This window comes from Lepidothrix coronata, unplaced genomic scaffold (genome assembly GCF_001604755.1).
Source record: "Lepidothrix coronata isolate B3197 unplaced genomic scaffold, Lepidothrix_coronata-1.0 Scaffold102, whole genome shotgun sequence".
NCBI classification, from domain to species: Eukaryota; Metazoa; Chordata; class Aves; order Passeriformes; family Pipridae; genus Lepidothrix; species Lepidothrix coronata.
This window is the reverse complement of record NW_016690282.1, coordinates 1,296,089-1,317,105: the sequence shown is the minus strand read 5'-3', so window position 1 is coordinate 1,317,105 and position 21,017 is coordinate 1,296,089. Positions and strand designations below refer to the sequence as shown.

Below are 21,017 nucleotides of genomic sequence, written 5' to 3'. Positions count from 1 at the left end.
GTGACAGTCTTAAAGACATTAAAATAAGAGCAATATGAAAATGAATAATTTAATATTTTGTGTATAAAATGTTTTCTTATTTTGTCATAACAAAGTTTTGCATTTATTTGCTGCATTTTGAGTTAAAACTAGATAACTTCCACCTACCAAGAAAATTATGAATTTTTTTAAAATTGGAAATAGGACAATTCAAGATTTGGAGAAGGTTTGGCAGAAACTTGGATGGGAAAAGTAAGAATTTAAGAGAAACATTGAAGACTCAGCAGCGAAAAAAATAATAGTTTGATGATAATTGATAAAACAGTAATTTTGTCTCTCAGCAGAGATTTACTTATATCACACATGTATTTGAATTTTTTTTTCTTTAGTATCAGAGACATGAAACACTAAAATTTGAACTTTTAATTTAAAATGCAGTTAGGGGAAAAAAAGTGGGTTTAAATAGATTTTTTGAGAATTCTGATTATAAGATCTCAGAATACAGAATTTGAGTATAGGATCTGATTATACCAGATATTTATATATTTGAACTGACCAAATGCATGTTTAGAATATCAAGTACTGTCACCATGAAAAGTAAAAATGGTATTTTGGAGGTCTCTCTACCCATTGCAACTTGTCCAGTTTGAAAGTGGGAGATATTTCTTTTCGTCTTATCCATTACTATATAGCTGAAATTTTTCAGGCCAAATTAGGCACTCGGTGTTGCTTGTTCCGGAGTGATTGAGGGAATAATGTGAAGAAAGACTGAAACAGGGATCATTGAGGTCTTCAGACTTCTATGTTAGTGAAATATTCCCATTAATATTATTGTAACTTGCTTTATTTCACATAATATGCTATTAATATTTTTTTTAGACTCATTAGTGGCTCTGTTTATTTTCCTATTTGTTCTGTTGTCCTATTTTTTTTGTTAAAGCCCTGGATAAAATTTCAGCTTTCATGCCATCCAGTGAAGCATTGAAATACAAATCCTTGCAGCTTCAAAGAACAGGAAGGAACTATAAAAGGCTTTGTTTATTTAGTGATTTTTATGTCAATTCTCTAATTCCATGGATCTTCGTTCACAGTACTGCAACACCGGAGTTCCTGATGCTTTTTCCGTAGCCTTGCGTGCTCCTGTAATGGCGCTTTATTGCCACGTGGGGTCAGCAGCTGCCGAGGAAAAGCAATAAATAAACTCGCTCCACTGCAATCCATTTTCTTTTGCTTTATTTAGAATACTTAAAAATCAATACATCCTTCAGAACCGTATATACATTGTGCAAAACCAAAGGATTTCTTTTTAACGCACAGCAGCTTAGCAAAAAGTCTTCCTTGCAAGTTACTACAGAGTGAAAATCTACAATGGCTTTAGGGAGAATTTATTGGCTTCCCGAGTAGCATTGGGTAATCGCTGTGGCAGAGGATGTGTTCTCTACAGTGTGATGGTGACAGGGTTTCAGCCTTATCTTTTTGTCTGTGCTAAATTAGTGATAATAAATCTAAATTGAATAAGGTATTATTGCTGCAGGGATTCATTTGGAACACAGAAATGGAAAATATCCTTCCTTTTTATTGCAGTAGTAATCAATGTTCTGTCAAGATGTGGGGAAGATGTTGCCTAAAAGGATTTTCCCCCTGCTTTAATCTTTGCTTTAAAAGCAACACAACAACAACAACGACAACGACAGAGGTGAAAAGCATGAACTTGGTGCCAAAGTTACTGAACGGGATTTAGGAAACAAGTGTTGAGCTCTGCCATAGGCTTACTGTTAGTTAGTAATTTCCTTGAGCTGTGCCATAGGCTGACTCTAGTCTAGTAATTTCCTTAGCTTGAGTCTCAGTTTCCTATATGTAACTTCAAAGAAGATAGTCACTTCTCTGGTAAATGTTAGAATAAATGTTTTTTGGTGGGATTTTTTGATTTAGTGTTTTAACAGAGGGCATGTTTACTAGCAGCATCACACCTGAATCTTGGTGTCCCCTTTCCTGAAATACATATTGTTGTTTCTTGTGAATATTCCATTCTTACTGTCCTAGATAGTTGTGTAATGCTGCTAGTAAACATGCCCTGTGTTTTAGAAGTGACTGCTTTTTAATAGGTTGTGAAGTTATCTCGATGTATGATTGGCACCAACTGATATTCCTGTCAAACCTTTTATCCCAAATTTCTCCTGGACCGGGCAAATTTAACAAATTATACAGACAAGGATCAATTTACTGATCACCAAACTGCAGCAAGAGAGATCTAGGTTAAATATTAGGAAATACTTTTTAGCTATAACACTGATTAAGTTGAAAGAACAAACTGCCAAATTAAGTTGGGTAATTGCCATCACTAGAGATTTTCCATCACTAGAGATTTTCCAGGCTATGAGTATGCACCCATTTAACAGGGATAGCTTAAAAATAATACAGTCACTTTTGCCACAGTTCAGAACTTGGACTGAATGATTCATTATATGCATGTTTTATCCCAAATAATTTTTTAAATTTCTTCCCACTTTACCCTAGCTAGGGATAAAGCAGCAGGGATGTCAGCAAAAAAGAGTAACATTTTCTCTCAGTGTGTGCCAAGCCTACACAAAATAAGAAACAAGTTGTAGTGAGAGAGAAGAAAGCCCAGATTGATGTGACCTTTATTATTTTAACAGTATCTTTCAGCACAATTACAGAGTTGCAGGATTGCAGAGAACAGAGCTGGAGTATAAAATAACATAAATAAATAGAACAGGAGCCAAAGCAGTCAGCAGGAGGTGGTTGGAATTGGGCAGTGAAGGATGGGTGAAGGGTTTGCATTGGTCAAAGCCTTTATGATTCAGCCACCAGAGTTGCAAATTCTGGAGAAGGGAAAGAATTTTTAAAAATATTAAAAAAAGAAAATGTAAGGAAGGAGGAAGCATATTACAATGATTACAGAGTCACTGCTGTAGCAAAAACATCACAATAACAGAAGAGCAAAGAAATCCAAGTTAATTAAAGGGGAAGTATGACTTGGGAAATCTTACAGTGAAATGAAAGGATTTTTGAGGGTAAGGGAGAAATGCTACACATGCCAGACTGTCAAGACTGTCCACTACTATTCTTCTGAAGAACTTGATTAGTTCCCTGTTATTCCTCTGTAAATCTCAATGGGATGAAGGCAAGAACTGGAAATTTAATCTTGCAGTAAGATAAATTTCCTTTATATCAGAGTTTGGCAAAGAGAATCATTAATGAGTCTTTCAAAGTATTCGTGTCCCTGTATTATAATTATATTGCATTTAAACTCAATTTTGTAATGCCAAATTGGCTGAAAATGACAAATTACAAAACCAGAAGGCTGGTACCAACCTATGTAGCAATCTTGACCATATTGCTGAGAATGAGAAAAATTTCTGTGGTCTCAGAGGGCCAGGACTTTACCCTGTGGCTTTTATTAGTGTTACATCCATAATATTTACATAAATGTATCTATGTGCAATTTGGGGTTATTTTGTACTTTAGTATACATAATGCCTTTCAGCGGGGAGATAAAGCATGGAAAAAGCACATTTGTATCCCAGTGAATAGCTGGCTGGTTATAATTCCTAACTCCATCTAACCTTGGAGCGGTTACACATGAGAATACCTTGCACAGTTGTATGTGCCTCAGCGCGTTAAAAATGACAGACTGGAGGGAATCCCAAGAAGGGCAACAAAGATGATAAAGGGATTAGAGGGTATGCAGAGAGAGTGGTTTATGGGTTTAACATAATCAGCTGAGAGGAAAATGAAAAATACGGGAGGCAGTCGTCGGTGAAGGCTCAAGAAAAAAATCACTGAAGTTTGACATAGTGAAGAGTAATGTCTGGCAACTAAGAAAGATAGAAGATGAAAATTAGGCATTTTAAAGAATATTCTAGTGTTCAGTTGAAAAATGCTAGACTATGAACCAGTGAGATATTAACTGACTGTTGTGTGCAAACAGACAGCACTTTTGATGATATGTCCAAAAACAGTTGCCAAATGCTGACAAACCAGACTGAGAAATAAAAGTGTCAGAGGGTTTAAATTAATTCCAATTTATCCATCATTTTGAAAGATGTAAATCCAAATTAGGATTAGTGATGCAGATTAGTTAACACAAAACATGTATAAATCCTGTACATGGTGGGTACATAGATCGAAAGTGTTGCAAACTGAATTTAAGAGATAACATTAAGTGCTTGTGATAGACACCCTGAATATTCTGGGCAGAAAAGGAGAAAGGGTATAATTATTAAATCACTGTGTGAATAAATCCTGCAGGGAGAAACATGAACTGCAATGGATGAGACCTTTCCAAAAGGGAAAACTAACTATGTGTATACTGTTAGAAAAAATTGTCATTCTTGCTACAGCTAAATTAAATCTTTTTTTATACTAATTTGTATCTATAGAATATATTTGAAAAAGGCTATTCAGACTTGCAGCCAAATATTTTCTATAGTACATTTTGATAGTGATATAATCACTTAATGGCAATATATTTCATGGGTACTTTCTGATAGCCAGCAAACCATAAAATACTCCTTCATGAATAACTGCTACATGATTTATACTTTCCCCAGGATATTCAATATACTTTAAATATTTCAAAGATGTTCCAGTTGAATAATCTTGTAAATTAGTTCACTGTTTTCTTATGAAGGTTAGCCCAACCACAGGTGGCTTGTGGAGGCACTGCTACGAAGGGTATTCACGTATGCAAAACTTCTGAGATAAGGCACTGTGTATAGTAGCCCCTGCCTGTTGGTCATTCTTGTAAATGTTTATTGCCTGTGGCCTGTTAGTAAGGGAATCCTTGTGATTGACTACATCCTCGTTTCCAGTTGTAGTTATCCTTCCAAATAAAATTATGTCTTTCTTTGCACAAATAATAGCTTTCAATTACGAGCATTTAGACTATTTTGTCATGTAACATGATTTACTAACTGTCTCGTGTCGAAGCTCTGACTTAGGTGAGGGTTATTTCACTGTGTTCAGTACAGTTTAGCAGTATATACCAGCCTAATGCATACCCTCTAGTATTTTACTAGTATGACAGATGTAGTTACAAAGAACATGTTGTAGGCTCACGATTTCTCTCATCAGATTATGTTTTTTATATTATCTTTGCAATAGCAAATCTGTTTAGGAAACTTCATAAGTAATGACTGACAGTAATTTGTTATATAAGATACAAGGGCACAAAGTGGGATAAAAAATGGAGGACTACCAAAAGACTCTTCATTTTTGTCATGGCTTTTACCTGTGGCAAGGTCATGACTTAACAGTTGTAATTTTGAATGCTTGATGTCACATTTTTACAACATTTAAAGGAAATAATTGAAACACTTAAGAATATTTGCAGGAGTTGAGCTGTGTGAAGGAAAAGATTCTGATTTACTGGGATAAAAATTTGGATTTGTTCTGCCTACAGTGCATGATCTTTGAAAAGTCTCTATGTACTTTCTCAAGTCTATTGATATCAAGAAACTGAAAGGCATGACTTGCATGTCCAATGCTAATACACAAAATAGATTAAAACCAACATTATGAGCAGAAATTTTAATTTTCTTTTCTCCTCTTTCTTATTTGAAAATGCTTGGTATTTCTAAATGGAGCACAGTCCTAAAAGTTCCACTGTCCTTGAAAATATTTTCCTGAAGCGTGCAGAGCTGCTTCAGCATCACTTTCCAGTCCAGTCTGGAAGCTAATGTTGGGAACATTATTAGATAACCTGTCCTGGACCTGGAACTTTTTTTGTATTCATCATCATCTGTCCACATTGGTGGGGTATGGTGGGGGTTTGACACCACACAGAAGATGATCATGTCTTACATGAACTGGCTTCAAGTTTTCAGCTGTTTGAAACTGGCACATCAGCCACAAGCTAGAACTCATGATCAGATGAGAGGTAAACTGGTGAAAGTATTTCAGAGCTGAACAATCTTGCAGGAATGAGAAGAGGTTTAAAGCAAGAGACTTAAGAGGAAATTTGTAATGTGAGACCCCAGCTAGAAGAAGGCTGATTAGGCTGGGATTAATGTTTGTGGTGTATATCTGACAAAGTTGGCTGTGTGATGTTAGAAATCCCTGAAGATCAGTTCTTACAACTGCTCTGGGCTCCTGAGGGACAGCGTTCGAGGGCCATCTGGAGAATTAACATTAACCCCTGTGAAAGGCTACATGCTTGTGGCCATATAGTGTTGTTTGAAGCTGGTTGCTTGAAACAAGGGGTAAAAGGGATGCCTGACAATTCAGTTACAGGGAAACAAACAGCTTGGAACAAAAATACAGCATTGCAATGCTGAATATGAATGCGATGTACATCCGTGACTTTATGTTTTATTTACCTATGTGGTTAGATTCTGGAACTGGATTTATGAACCAAAGGAAAAGCTGGGAAGTATCTATCCTCCTCATCCTTTGGGCACAGTCCCAAATGGGGGATGTATTTCAAGCATTTCTGGTGTAACAATTTGCTGTTGAAGTAAAATTTAAGAAATGGAAAAGAAACTTGGTAGTGTTGTATGGTAGGGATATAGTCACAAGAAGTAGAAGAAAAAAGCACATCATTCTCTTCTCATTATCAAGTATAAATTCAGAGTAATTCCATTTCAAAGTTAAGGAACAATAAAAGTTGTAGAAGACAGAGATAAGGAGAAGAGGCATTTCATATTGCTTTATTACAATGTATTGGCTTTCAGGCATTGTTTCAACTTTAAGAAAAAAATGGTCAATCTTAAGTAAAAATATTAATGCTGTATTCTCTTGTATAAGCCAAAATCATTCTGCAATATAGTTCTTTTATTCCAGTTGAGACTGATTTTGATTTGGTTTGCAGTCTTCTGGAATAGCTGAAAATTTATCTAATGTGAGGTTGGTGAATCAGCTATAAGCTTACTTACCTGGATTAGGTATTGTTTTGAAAATCTTGCCCGGTAGTACTATTGTCACTAATTTTAATGTGTATAAGGAAGACCCATATAATAAAGAATAATGAATAAAATTATATTATAATGAAATTTTAAATAATTATACCCGTATTGGATTCAGCAGTGCTGCTAAAGTTTAGCAGGAGCCTCCTTGAAATGCTGCACAATTGCTCCTCTGCAACCATACTATAGTCATAATCCGAGAAATTAAGAGACTTTGGTCTAGGAACAGGGGCATAGTCACTGATATGCCAATGTGCTATGAATGGGCAGTTCAGCTAATGTATCACCTGACTGATATGTCAGTGGCTGATTTTGTGTGTTATTTTTTCAGCTTCTAAATTAGAGAGTATGTTAGTTTACTGTATTTTGCTTTTTGCTTTTTGTTTCTTTTTTTAATTCTGTCTTCTTACAAATCCCAGAGATTAGATAACACAGAGAGATATGAGCATTTTAGGTATTTTTTTAGATTTTAACTTATGATACGGGTTATCAATATGGCAAAAACTTAGCAACTGCCTGCTTCTAGGTGACTTATTATTCTGGCCACAAACTTCTACTATCTTCTGCAATGAAGAAAGTTTTAGTTCAGAATCGCATCTCTTCATGTCTCTTCCAATATGTGTCACTCACTCTCACCTCCCAGAAAGAGGAAAAAGGAGAAATTTTTTATATGAGCTAAACTGATTCATCTGAAGGGGGAATAGTAAACAGGAGTAGTTTTTTGCAGGAGAGGAAAAGTTGTTCTTTTCTTGTATTTCTCATATTCAGTAAAAGGGAGTGACAAGCTTTCTTAGCTGTAAAGACCCACATAAACACTAGGATAAGCTGGATAGACTGTTATTGTATAGAAATTCTGTGGCAAAATGGGTGTACTTTGAATTTTAAGAGCATTGCTTTGCTAAGTCATGCATTACTTTCCTGCTAACTAATCAAGCAGAAATGCTGGTACCCAGATTTTTTCTTTCTAAATTTTATAGTCGAGCCTGGACCTTTGAAATTGAAGTGTCCTGATCCTCACTCCACTGATAACAGACAAATTAAACTAATTGAACTAGAATTTGGATAGGTACTTAGTCCTGCGCTGTACTGTGCCTGAACCACAGCCTGGGTTCTGTGAATTCTTGCCCCCTCTAGTGTCAGAACTCCGCTCCTCTTCCCTAAAAGCCTCCAAGCAAGGCATGGCAAATGTAGCAGGACTTGGCATTTCATTAAACCCAGACTGTGTCCTTCAGAAGGTCACAGCCCCCAGTGATTCCTAGGTTTTCTCAGTTCTTGTATGTAAGAGTAATATTCGAACGTTACTGTCAAAGTTTACTCCTCTAATCACATACCCTCAGCGCCAATTTTACCATCACCGTCCTTGTCTCCAGCAGCCAGAAGAGCCTTCGTTTCTTTGTCTGATAGGTCTCTTCCTTCTGGGGTAAAGCCCTTCAGTACAAACCTGAAGAGAAGGCAAGGAAAAAAGGAAAGTTGGGTTGGTTTTTTTTTTCCCCCAGAGCAATTACACTGCACATTTATTTTTTACCACTGATTTGATATGCAAGTTGGAATCCAGGGTTGTATCTTCTGTTCCTGACCTTCTTTAACATTCAAGAGAAGCACTTTACTCTGAAACTGCATTTGACTGAAGAACTATCTGTAAGGTATTGACCATTCATGTGTTTCAGGCATCCTACAATCGAAGTTACAGCTAAATATCTCCAACACACTTTAAGATCATATGCTTAGCAAACAACTCACGTTGCACACAAATACTAGTCAAGAGCTTGAATTGTATGTTATTACCTAGATTCTTGTTAACAACACCCCCCAAAAAACCCCCACCAAACCAACCAACCAACCAAACCAACCCCACAGGGAATTAGACTCTTAAGGTGGGGTTATTAGAGAAAGGATGTATCTTTACTTACTTCAGTTCTTCCTCTTCAATGAAGCCGCTTCGATCTTTATCAAGAATATGAAAAACCTTCTTCACATCTTCTGGGCTCTTCTTTTTCAATCCTACCATCTCGAAAAACTTCTTGTAGTTAAAAGATTCAGCCGCTGTAAGAGATGAAAACCAGAGAAATGCTTAGAAAAATAACTGAAACATACACCAACACACACCGGGGTTTTTTTCCATACTGCTGTTTGTCCTGTCCTGGGAGGAACAGTCGAGCCCAACTGTAGTAGGAGCTGGATGTGACACTGTACGCAGTGTAATCGTCCATGCTTCACAGGTGCTAATGGAAATAAACGCAGGGGGAGAGGGGCAATGCCTCCGTTTTGCAAATGAAGAGCTGAGCCACGGGGGTATGAGACTTGCTCAAGGTCATACAAGAAGTCTGTGATAGAGTTGAGAGCTGAGTTCTAACCTGCTTAGTCTCATTTCAGTGCCTTAAACATTTTTTATTTATTTTATTTTTGCTAAGTTTTAAGTCAGAACAGACATTTGAGGGCAGACTCTGACTATTACATAGCTGTCACTTTTTGATATTTCCACCTTTGGGAAAAAAAACAACCCCAAAAAAAGCTCTTGCTCAACCATGGAGCCTAGCATTGCGAGAAGTGTTTCAGAGCACACGACTGTTTCAGCTCTGTTTCGTTTTTTTCCTGGAGACTTACTAGAAATCAGTGTTGCATTTCGACCGCTAAAAGGTATGTGCAATCGTGGTGTGTGAGCTCAGATCCTGCAAGGGAGTGCTGTACGGCGCGCTGCCTGCAAGACCTTGTGAGGAACGGTCTCCGGGGAGGAAAAAAAAAACCTAAACAACCCGGAGCCCTTGAAATCGGAGCCGAGATAAATGAGTTTACCTGCTCCACCTCTCCTGTCCTTTAACCGCACCCGCTTTTGTCCCACCCAGGTAGCGTAATGACTGTGATGTGGATTAGAAATCCGATACAGTGACCTCCAAAACCTGCGGTGGACTTTTTTTCCCCTTCCCCGTGCATTCTTATTCCCGCCGCATTAAATTTTCCTATTACATAAAATTAAGGAATCTCAGTCTTTCGTGATCTGCCTGACTGAGATCTGTCATTACTTGCTGCTAATTGCATCTGCTCCGAGATTTGGAGATGGCCATAGGACAATGGAAGCTAATGAGTAAAACAGCTGCTCAATTGAGCAAAGCAGTTTGTCAGTCTCTCCGACTCTCCGGCTGCTGAGATGAGTCGGGCTCAGCGGGTTTTGCGCTTCTGTCTGTTCGGGAAGGTCATCGCACAGACCAGGATAGACAGAGGCGTCTCTCCGGGTTGGTGCGGTCAGCCAGGTAGTTTGGGGGAGGGGGTGGAGAACGTGCATCCGGGAGCACGATTTCTAGCTTTTCTTTGAAAGCAACCTTAACTACCTGAATCTCTGTAAGCACAGAGAAGAGGGTTTGCTGTCAGTTTTAGGGGTCGCGATGAATGAGATGGATAAGGAATATCTGAAACCCGGAGGAGTCTGAGAGGAAAGTGTGGACCGCTGCAGCTATTCGCCCTGCAGAGAGCTTCTGCAGTCGAGCAGTGCACCCGCTTGCTCTACTGTTGCCTTCTGCTCCATCCCGAAAAGCTAAATCCACCCGGGGATTCCGCATAGGAAGTACGAGAGCGGTTTCTTATCTCCTTGAAATGGGAAACAGAGTTCTGTAATACCTGAAACTGAATTTCAGCAATGAGTGGGAAGCTGCCGACATCCACTGCTGACTTCCCATCCCACATCAAGATATAATGCAGCGTGGTTCGTCGAGGGTTTTGTTCCCTTTGAAAGTATCCTCTCCGTAGAAGCAACGTCTATCTGCTGTTACTGCTTGCTTTCCTTTAAAATAAATATTTCACCTCTGTAACGTGCAGGACAACTTTGCTGAGAATGCAGCCTTGTACTTCATAAACCTGTCAGAGGCATTCACTGCACTTCTGAAAACACATCCTCATTTGAAATTTTGTCTAGCCGGTTCCTCTAATCTTCCCATAGCTTAAATAAATGCACTGCTATCCTAAGCTGAAGAGATGAAAGAGGGAAAAGAGAGAAGAAAAAAAAAGAAAAAAGCACTTACCTGAAAAGGCTCCCACAGCCTTCTTGATATCCTCAGCGCTGAGCACGTCAGTCATAGCCATCCTGCAACTGTTTGAACAGGGAAGCAAGTGCGAAAAGATTAAAAAGTGCTTTTCTCATCATTTCTGCTCATATGACCAAAGCTGCAGTGCTGTGTGGGGATGGCACACCGGGAAAGGCTGGACCTGTGCCAGCTCTATAGCTCTGCGTGGATAAGTGCCGTGGGCTGTCGCTCTCCAGTTTGCAGAGCACCAAGTAGTCCACAGACGCGAGGGTTCAGCTAAAGAGAGGGCACGGGGATGCCTTTGAGGGGACTGGGGTGGGGGAGGACGCGAGTGGGGGTCGCTCTCTGGAAGGCTGGAGCCTAAGGCTTACTGGAGCAGTGCCAGAGTCTGCTGAGATACCGGCTGGAGAAAGAGTTTTGCCAAGGTCAAGTCCTCGGGTGCGGTGGACAAACTAGTGGTGCAGAGCAGAGCCTTTTCCTTTAGTAAGTCAGGACGAGCTTTACCCGTTATATTCGGTGATGAGTAAGGAACTGCAGCATATGCCAAGCTTCAAGCTGCTCTTCAGGTCGAGAAGCAAATATAATGTAGCTTTTGAACATTTGCCTTATCGTTCAAACACTTCAAACATCTCCCCCTTCTCCCTTCCCCCTCCCCTTCACACACATATTCCTTTTAGACCTCGTTTCTTTCGGGCCAGTCCATATTAAGCATCATCCTCGCTGAATTAATTATCACATGCCTGCGAATCCTACAGAATCCGTTTGTAATACACAATATGCTGCAGAATCTTCTCGTGGCAAAACGAGATGCAAGGTGACAACATGCTCGTGCGGAGCTCCTGTGAGGTAGTGAGCTTCTCAGGCGGGACCAGGCACTCTACGACAGCGTCAAAAAAAAAGGATTTAGGATTTGTAATGTGTTTTCTAGGGTTGTTTCTTTTTCTCCAAGAATCTGTGCCCATTTTTCAAGTGAAATATGGCAAGAAGTCCAACTTGCTCTCAGAGTTTGGGCAGGAGCCATTAGGCTGAGATAGCCAAGGTTTGGGCCCAGTAGTAGGGCAGATCTCTGCAGGAGTATTGGCATCGCTGCTCCAGGAGAGACGGGGGAGGACAGAGCGGTGGCAGCGAGATCCCCGGGCGCGATCAGCGGGTACGGCCCGGTCCCGCTGCCACGATCACACCTTTCCTCTGAATGGGGCCGCCGGAGAGCGGCCTCGAAAAGGGGGCGGCTGGTGCAGAACCTCGGGTCGCGCTGCAGTAATTGCTCTGTACTTTTAAAAGTAAAAGCCCCATCCTTTTTTTCCGCGGCCCAAGTACAGCTATAATGGGTGAATCATTACCATGCCACTGAGCGCAGAAGGACGGAGGAGGAGGAGGTGACATTGGGGTCTCCCCCCCTTTTTTTTCCCTTTTCTTTTTTAAACAGCGTCTCTTCGTTGTGGGAGGGACTGTCGGTTTTCTCTCTTTGGAAGTCCCCCTTCTCCCCCCTTTTCCGTGTGTTTCCTGAGGTATGAGGATGCCTAGTTTTCTCCGAGGACAGACAAGGAGACGGACGGGGGAGCCGAGTCCCTCTCCCCAGGCAGGACGTATCCTTCCTTGATCCACAGGGAAAGAGGGGCTGAACGCTGGGGAGCTGAAACGAGATAAACCGCAGCCCCACAGAGGAGCTCCACGCACCTTCCCACGTGGGTCAGCAGCCCCCCTTCTTTTGGATATGGGAGATGGAAAGGTGCAGTAAAGACAGTACTCGGCGTACTTGGGTCTCTTGCTTTAGTGGAGTTCAGCTTGGAGAGCTGAGTTGAAAACGCCTCGTTGTAGAACAGGTTAAAACCTTGTCGTTAGTCCATTTTACACATAATTTAAGTGTAGACCAATCAATATACAACTATTTGCCAGAGATAAATGTCGAGACCTTATGTCATTGACGTTCCTTTACTTCTTCTTAACGGAGGGAAAAGAGAAGAATCCCTTCTTGCTCCCAGTGCGGGTGGTGCCGGCCCGATGCTGCATCACCCTCCTTCGTTGCGTATAACATCGGTGAGGTCTGAAGAGGAGACGGGCCTCAGTCTCCGCAGGTTTTTCTCCTTTATGAACCTTTTGCAAACCCGTTGTTGAGGTACCCTCGGTCTTGGAGGCGCAGAGCCTCCTTTTAGGTCCCTACCAACAGGAACGCACCTGACCTCCCGCCAGTGAAGATGCTGTCGTTGCGGGTGACTCGTGTTTCGGTGTTAACCCCGCTCTGCTGACAAGGCAGAGCACATTTGGAAGGCTGCCCTGGGGGTAACTCAAGCAGGTAGCTGGCAGAAGCGATGCGCAGCGCTGCCTGCTGTGCTGTCAGACGCCTATCAGGTTAACTAGCCTCATGCCAAGCAAGCCGGCCAGAGGCGCATTCCGTGTCTGTGTCCTGGGGATGGGAGCCCGGCGGCTCCCTCCGCATCCCTAACGATGCGCGAACTGCCCAGCTTTCCCTCCGTCATCGGATCTGTGAGGGCTCTACGGCCTAATCATGCTGTGGAGGCGAAAAGTGAGAGGTGTCAGAAAAATGAGGCTTCAGATCAGGTGGAGCCATCTGTAGAGCGTAAATAACATTTCCCCCAGCTCCCTGTCCCCTGCTCAGAAACCGTGTACCCTCCATGGCCAGAAAAGCAGCGACACACAGGTTTGCAAAGCGGACAGCTGGGAATCTGACATGGGAGAGCTGCTGAGGCCCATCTCTAAGCTCAGCACTGCCCCTGTTTAAGTACAACTAGCAAAATTCCAGAAGCTTGTAACACCAAGCCGTAGTCAAAACTGTTATTCTAATAAAAGAGGCGTTTCACGAATTGGCAGTTTCACACTCGACCCTTCACCTTTCTTCATCATCCCTGAGAGATGAATGACGCGTTTTCCTTTACCTCTGAGATTTTGCCAATTTTCCTGCCCGAACTATTTGCAAAATCCACACCGTGGATTTCCAAGTTGTCTGCCCAGAAGCTTTCATGTACATCGACTCCCCCTTCCACCAGCGCCAGAATGATGAAATTCTTACTAAGTAAACGACCCAATAAATTAAGTAGAAATCGACCCACCCTCGCCACAGGCAAACAATTCAGGGAGAATTTCCTGAACATTACGAAGCCCGCACGCCAAACACTGAAGCAGAAAGACGGTGGTCCTTTGCAAAAAGAGTGAAACATTTCCTTTAGCTTCCTAATGACCACACCAAAGAGATCTTCATCTCATCGCTTGCTATCGTGTGTGCAGAAGGAGAGATGCCATTTCTCTATGTGTTTTGGATGTTAGGGGTTTTTTTGCCAGTTCACGGCTGGACATTTCAGTAAATTCTGCTCACCGAGTCCTTGCTTGCGTTCTCGTTCACTTTCTTTTATTATTTTCACTTTCTCCCCTCCTTTTCTCCTCATTGTCCCCTCAATGTGTTCAGTTATTTACTCCTTTTTAATGGTCTTATCTTCTCCTTTGAAGTCTCCTCTGCGGGAAGCCATTCCTCGGTGTTTGGGAGATTTGCATCTCTTTGTTTCCGAGCTTTTGTTTGTAGAAAGGGGGATGGGGTCGGAAGGATGGAAGATATCCTAGTCTGCTTTCCTTCGGGCGAAGGTCCTGCTTCTTGTCAGGAGCTGGCGAATCCACGTTTGCTGTGGAAGTTTGAGCATTTTCTTACTACTTACCACTTGGATCTCTGCTAAGCACGCTTGAAAAGGGTGTGAGATAGGGAGGTGGTCAAAAAGAGGTGGAACTCGGGGTAGGAACCCCACTTATATAATCTCTCTCGCTCTTTCTATTTTCGGCAGGTGATACCCACTCCTCACTGGTATCAGATATTCAGGGGGTTTGTTGGCGGTGTCACATTTATCTTTCCCTTAACTAATCGAAGAACACTATTAATAATCCTTGGCACTTACCTTCCCCTGGCTGTGAAAACTCATTACCTTGGCAAACTGATGGTCCACTTGAAACTTTAGTGTTAAGGGGAGAGGCAAGCGGTATAAATGAGCTATTTCGGGGCAAATAGGCAAATAACAATAAAAATGCCATTGAGACCTAGTTGCCATTCTGTAATCCATCTGAGTACACGTTTCCTGATATTTAATGTATTTCTAGCAAGGGAAAACATTTTATAAAGGGTCGTGAATCATACATCAGATGAAAGTGGCATCGGGGAGATCACGATGAATCAGGACGTTCAGTTCGAGAGATGGGACTCTGCTCGTGAAGGAGGGGATAGGAAGATGTAATGCCCTCATCCGAGTGAGGGGAACAAAGACACTCTCGGGAATTTGTCTTTTTCTCTCTTTAGCCCTGGCAGATACTATTTGAAACAAAATAGAACAGCTCTAAATTGCCTCCTGCACTTGAAGCTGCAACATTCAGCCTTACCGCTTGGCCTTGAAGGAAGTCAGAAATATTTTTTCCTGCAGGCAACAGCAAACTCAATTGTGTAATTCTGATTGCTCATACTTAAAGGGGCATCCAAAATCTGCATTCAGGGCCCCATTGGGCAAGGTGCTATAGAAGTCTAAAAAATTTACAACATGAGCTTTCTTAGGAGAGACAAGACATTGTAAATGAAGAGATACAATATATACAGTCATAATACATTGACCGTAACTTTTTCAGCATATAAATTTTCTTTCTGCTGAGTTGCTCATTCCAGGGAAAGACACCTTTGAAGACACTTCTATTTTTACTCTGTCAAGCAATAATAACAAAACTAAAAATGCCATTGAGAGGTATTTGCTATTCTGTAATCCATCTGGGGACACTTTCCCTGATATTTAATGTTTTTCTGGCAAAGGGAAACGTTTTATAAAGGATTATGCATCAAATTTACCTGGAGTATATTTATGAATAAAAAAAGATCTTTTCTGTTTCAATAGTCAAACCCAACATTGCTTAGGTTAAAAAGCAACCAAGATTTTTGTGATTCAATGGAAATTATCTTTGGGGAAGGGCAAGTTCTGCAAAACAGATTTTTCTAGCTTGGTTAATTGATCCTAGAAGTGAGGAAGGATAAATGAGATATGTATGGGATAGAAATATTTAAAAATATTTCTCTACTGCCAATATAATTTTGATGCTGAGTTCTTTGATAAACTGGAGGTACTCCAGCAGCTTTAGATAATTTCTAAAGAGGTAGCTTTATTGAATCAAACATCACAACGGTTAATGCAATCATTTTAGTGTTCTCTCTCTCTCCCTCTTTTTTTTTTTATTACACTTCCTGCAGTGGTTTTTGAATTTTCAGTGTGCTTCAGTAGTAGAGGAAATAATATTACTTTTCAGTAGCCTCCTTTATTTCTCACAAACACTGTGTCCATGCTTTAGCTCAGAGCAGGTGATAATTACAGTGTGAGACAGCTGACTCATGTGGGTTCAGATGTTTCAACCAATCGGTGTGTCACCTTTGGAATAGTGTAATAATAGTATGCTGTTTGCTAAATTCAGTGATGTGGGGTTTGCCTTAAACTGTCACATATTATAAACCCTTGATGTAGTACCAAGATTAGACTCTGGTTTAGGGATACCAGTATTTCATGGTTGCTAGCGGGATGCTTCATTTCCATTTGGTAGCTGGCAGAACAACTTTTCTCTTTTACCTCCTTTTGGCAGCTTAGAGAGGATAAGGATTGTAGGACTGTCCTTTTTGGCTATTGGAGTGCGGCTTCCATTTCTGTCTGCTCCACTGGAATGAGCGCATTTGTCCACTGGTGACAGAAGAGCAAGTGCAGGACTAGTCATTGTGATTCCTCTGTGTAATTCAACCATGTGAAAGCAATCCTGATTAGTGGAAATCCTTTCTTATCCTTTTAGTTAGTTCTTACTAAAGCTTATTTACAAAGCGAGAAGCAGATTTATGACCACATTGACCATATAGTGAGGTCTTTGTTACATGTCAAGTATTTAATCAAAAGGCATTTTGTTCATTTTTTTTAAAATAAGAAGAATACAATCAAAATCTGACACATCTAGACTATTTGTAAAAATCTGCCTGAAACTGAAAGACACAGAGAATTGTGGCAACAGGCTCACTGAGAGTTCACCTGTGTGAAATGATAGAATTTAGGGAGGAAGTTTGTATTACAGCACTCCTTAGTTTCGGTAATGTGGTTACATATTGCTATCATCTCAGTTGTGTTCATTCAGGAAAAGATAAGGACTGGGCTTCCCTTTTAGGATACATGTACAATGCAGAGTTGGGGATGATCATCCATTATAATTTTTTTTCCTCTTTCCCACCACACATAAATGACTGTAGTCTGAATAGTAAGGTGGTCAGGTCCCTATCAGCCAATGTACCCAATATTCTGCATGGTGTCATCACAGCATTAGCATAGCACCTTAAAAAGGAAGCTTACCCTGCTGCTATCTCCCATGTCTACTACTTGTGTTATAACAAGCAACTTCAGTCTTCAGGTTTACCAGCCAGCCATCTTTTACTCACCTTTCTTTTCCTTATTTGTTAAAGAAATAATAGAATGATAGAATGATCAAGGTTGGAAAAGACCTCCAAGATCACAAAATTCAACCTTTGGCTGAACACCACCAGCACTAAGGGCCACATCCAGTCACTTCTTGAACACTTCCTAGGATGGTTACTCTGCCACTTCTCTGGGCAGAATGTTCCAATGCTTAACCACCCTTTCAGGGAAGAAATTCTTCCTAATGTCCAAACTGAACCTCCCTTGGTTCAGCTTGAGGCCATTTGCTCTTGTCCTGTCACTGGTTGCCTGGGAGAAGAGGCTGACACCCACCCGGCTACAACTTCCCTCTCTTCTGGAGGCTAAACAACCCCAGCTCATTCAGCCTCTCCTCACAGGACTTGTACTCCAGACCCTTCACCAGCTCTGTTGCCCTTCTCTGGACATGGTCCAGTGCCTCAATGTCCTTCTTGTAATCAGGGACCAAAAACTGGACACTGGATTCAGGGTGCAGCAACATCAGTGCTGAGTACAAGGAGACAGTCACTGTCCTAGTCCTGCTGACCTCTCTGTTTTTGACACAAGCCAGGATGCCATTGGCCTTCTTGGACACTTGGGCACACTGCTGGCTCAAAGTCATATGATTTTTTTTTATTTGAAAGCGTATTCTAAAATTTTAGAGGCTTTATTGATAAAAGACTTTATTGATAAGAGATGTTTCTTGGTTGCCAGCTAAATTTTCTCTTATATATTTTTATTGCATCAGTAGCTCATATAAGTCTCTGGATCAGCCTTCTTTTTCTTGGTGCTTATGCTTTTCATTTGATTTTACAAACAGTTATAATATCCTTCAGTCCTTGGGTAAGCTAAGCTATACGAAATTATTTATGTTACACCTTTTCTCATGAATCAGCCTCTCTAGACCTGTAATAATTTTGCTTATTTTTTTTTTTTGTATTCCCCTTGTTTTGTTGGCATCTTCTTGGTACTGTGGTGCACAGCATAATATGGAGTTCCTTTGCTGTCTGAGCTTGTAGAGTATTCTAAACTGCTTGTTATAGACTCCACCCTGTTATATAAGAATGATAAATCAGGTACTAACCCATCCACAGGACAGGTAGATTTGGAAAGAATTCACGCAACAATTTAAAATATTTTAAAAAAATATTTTGTATGCCTGCAGTATATTTTGTTTAAAAAGATTTTGAAGCATTTTATAGCCAATATTTATTATACAGGAAGTTCTTTATTTCCTCTAAGCTCAGTGCTGGTCTCACCTATGTTTAGAGGCAGGACAGGAATCTTACAATAGCAGTATTTTCTTTGGTGTTTTGTCTCTAAGTTATGACATAGGTGTATATTTCTTCCTCCTGCTCCTGCTATCAAACCTGCCCCTTTTCACAAGGTCCTAGGTATATTGTCCCCTTTCACCTTACTTCTAAAAACGGAACAAATATCATATTGCTATCCTTAGCTGAAATGAGACATCTTAGGTGCTCTCTATAACCATAAACCATACAGTACATTGATTCAGGATTCCAGAAATCCTGTACTGAAAGTCTTTTGGAGGAGTAGGAGTAAATATGAGTTTTAATTAGTATGACAGCTGGTAATTATTGGGAAGATGAAATGTCGATATCCACATTAGAAGTTTTCCAGAATTTTAGGAGAAACCTCTCATGACAAAAGTACCACTAAACTTTTCAGGTTTGTGAATACAACCTGTAGCTTTTTCAAAAGATAAATTTACTTACTAAAGAATGTAGCATCTATTACATTTAGTCTGCCAAGGCTGTTGTGATGATGAGTACTTTTATGTGTTGGAGAGGAGAATGGGTAAATTCATGGAAGAGATCCACTGAAGGGGTCCAAACTCCTACAGGCCACATCCAGCTTGTGAAGCTCCTGAGCTAAAGCAGTTGAGATTTGGGATAGTATTAGGTGAAAGCATCATAATGTTCCTTCAAAGCCTTTTTTCTATGTCCACTGTTGGGGACAGGACGCTGGGTTAGAGAACTGGAAGGAAATAATTTTGATCCACAATGGTAGTTATTATTTTCCTCAGTGTAGTTTATAATACCACATACATGTGAAAAGTGGAAGGATCAGGCAGCCAGAACGTATATGGAAAGTAAATCAACTAAAAGAATGACTTACAGCACCCATAAAAAAAAAAAGTCTTTTTTTTCCTAATATAAACCATAAATGTTCACTCCATGTGTACTCTGACTCTTTACTTATACGATGCTCTTGAGTTCATATATGCCCTCTTTAGGCTTCATATGAGTATATTCGTGTAGGTATATATGTATTTTATACTACTACTCTGTGACTGAAAATGTCCATTATTTTGCACATATTAATCATCATTTCCTTCTGCAAAGGCCTGTTCTTTGGTTTGCCTTGGAGAAGTCTGTATTCCTAGGACAGAAGCTTAGTGGTTCCAGTTTTACTGATTTTTCCATTCCTCTGATAATTGTCTCAAAAGCTGAAAATAGCAAATGGCTGCAAGTGATATCCCAGAGGTGAGAAACAGGTCACTAATAGTCCATGCTACCAAGGGGCTTTGGGGACTCTCCAGCTTGTACTGCAAATGGTGTGGAAAAGAAAGTGAAATGTCTCACCCAAAGGAGATAATACAAATGAAAAACAGAGATAGGTGTAAACCCCTGGGGAGAGTTAGGCTCAAATTACCCAAGAAGAAAAAAAGCTAGTGCTAAAAGAGTAGGTCTGTGTATCATAACACCTCCTAGCAAATCTCAAATGGATATTTACAGTAGGAAAAAAAGCTGTCAGTCCCAGTGGGAAACCTTGACCCCAAGGTTAAGAGAATGGAAACAGTTGGTTTTCTTTACAACAGACACTTGTGGGTATCAGACATTTGTCATAATTGACACTCTGGTGGTGTTCACACTGGGATGGATAAGCCCATGTAATTATTACCACAGGGGTTATATTCCAGAAAAACTAGCACAGCAGAGCCATGGCTTCATTACTTATTCCTATTTATACTAGGCTGCTGGTAGGAGAACAGTCAAAGTATTTAGATCAGGGTAAACAGCTTTGGGGGAAATTGGACTTTAGTTTTAGCAGTTGGAATCCTGTGATAACCCAAATTTAGATAGTTATTCTTTAATTAATCTGTTGGAGTTTTTTTCTTTTTTTTTCTTACGCTCTTATAATTCATTTCAGAGCTGTTAGTGCACAGTGAGATGGATTTAGAAGTTAGAGGTTTGTGAGGGAGTCATATCTTTCTGGATTAACAGCAAGTGGGAAGAATTTTATAGCAGTGATGCTCAAATGGCAAGTTTGGGCTTTTCCTGCCAACCTCCCAGGTGGAAATTGCTAGCTAAGGAAGTCTATAACTACTAGCAGAACAGGAGCACTGTTGTGTCAGCTGTTTATCTATTGCCAATATTTCATTAGAAAACAATTCTTCCATTTACATAATTGGTAAATGAGACATCTTCTCAAGTTTAATTCATGATTTGAATCCAGCCAAGGAGAATAACAGTAAATAAATCTGTAGTACTGTTTCAGTCACCCTGATGAAATGAGTTGAACAGCATCAGTCCAGTTATTAATAAGCAGATACACACAAAACAAACTTATGTGCACTAAAAACATGTATCCGTGTAGTTCATGGCCTAAATCAGACCCAAACACTGAATTCTCCTGTG

At 40.4% G+C, this 21,017-nt stretch overlaps 2 protein-coding genes across 6 annotated transcripts in view; one reads left to right on the top strand and one right to left on the bottom strand.

Moving 5' to 3' along the window:
• Nucleotides 1-21,017, top strand: part of NCF4 (neutrophil cytosolic factor 4) — a 56,904-nt gene that overhangs the window by 8,253 nt on the left and 27,634 nt on the right. The window lies entirely within an intron of this gene.
• Nucleotides 1,118-14,673, bottom strand: PVALB (parvalbumin). 4 transcript variants are annotated; one of them, XM_017823387.1, is made up of 5 exons: nucleotides 14,587-14,673; nucleotides 10,919-10,986; nucleotides 8,816-8,948; nucleotides 8,237-8,346; nucleotides 1,118-1,155 (listed from the first exon to the last, which is right to left on the bottom strand). In XM_017823387.1, exons 2-5 carry the CDS (start codon nucleotides 10,977-10,979, stop codon nucleotides 1,133-1,135), a joined length of 327 nt encoding a protein of 108 aa, XP_017678876.1. In that variant the 5' UTR covers nucleotides 10,980-10,986; nucleotides 14,587-14,673; the 3' UTR covers nucleotides 1,118-1,132. The 4 variants fall into 4 exon arrangements, with proteins under 4 accessions (XP_017678876.1, XP_017678873.1, XP_017678874.1 ...); XM_017823384.1 differs by lacking the exon at nucleotides 1,118-1,155 and adding an exon at nucleotides 1,196-2,822 and having other exon boundaries at nucleotides 14,587-14,668; XM_017823385.1 differs by lacking the exons at nucleotides 1,118-1,155; nucleotides 14,587-14,673 and adding exons at nucleotides 1,196-2,822; nucleotides 11,662-11,680.

Coding starts and splice junctions, on each gene's coding strand:
- PVALB (XM_017823384.1), bottom strand. CDS start 10,979: ATGGCTATGACTGACGTGCTCAGCGCTGAGGATATCAAGAAGGCTGTG. Junction 8,949..10,918: donor GGCTGTGGGAGCCTTTTCAG/GTAAGTGCTTTT, acceptor CATCTCTTACAG/CGGCTGAATCTTTTAACTAC. Junction 2,823..8,236: donor TGGTAAAATTGGCGCTGAGG/GTATGTGATTAG, acceptor TCCCTTCTCCAG/AATTTGCAACTCTGGTGGCT.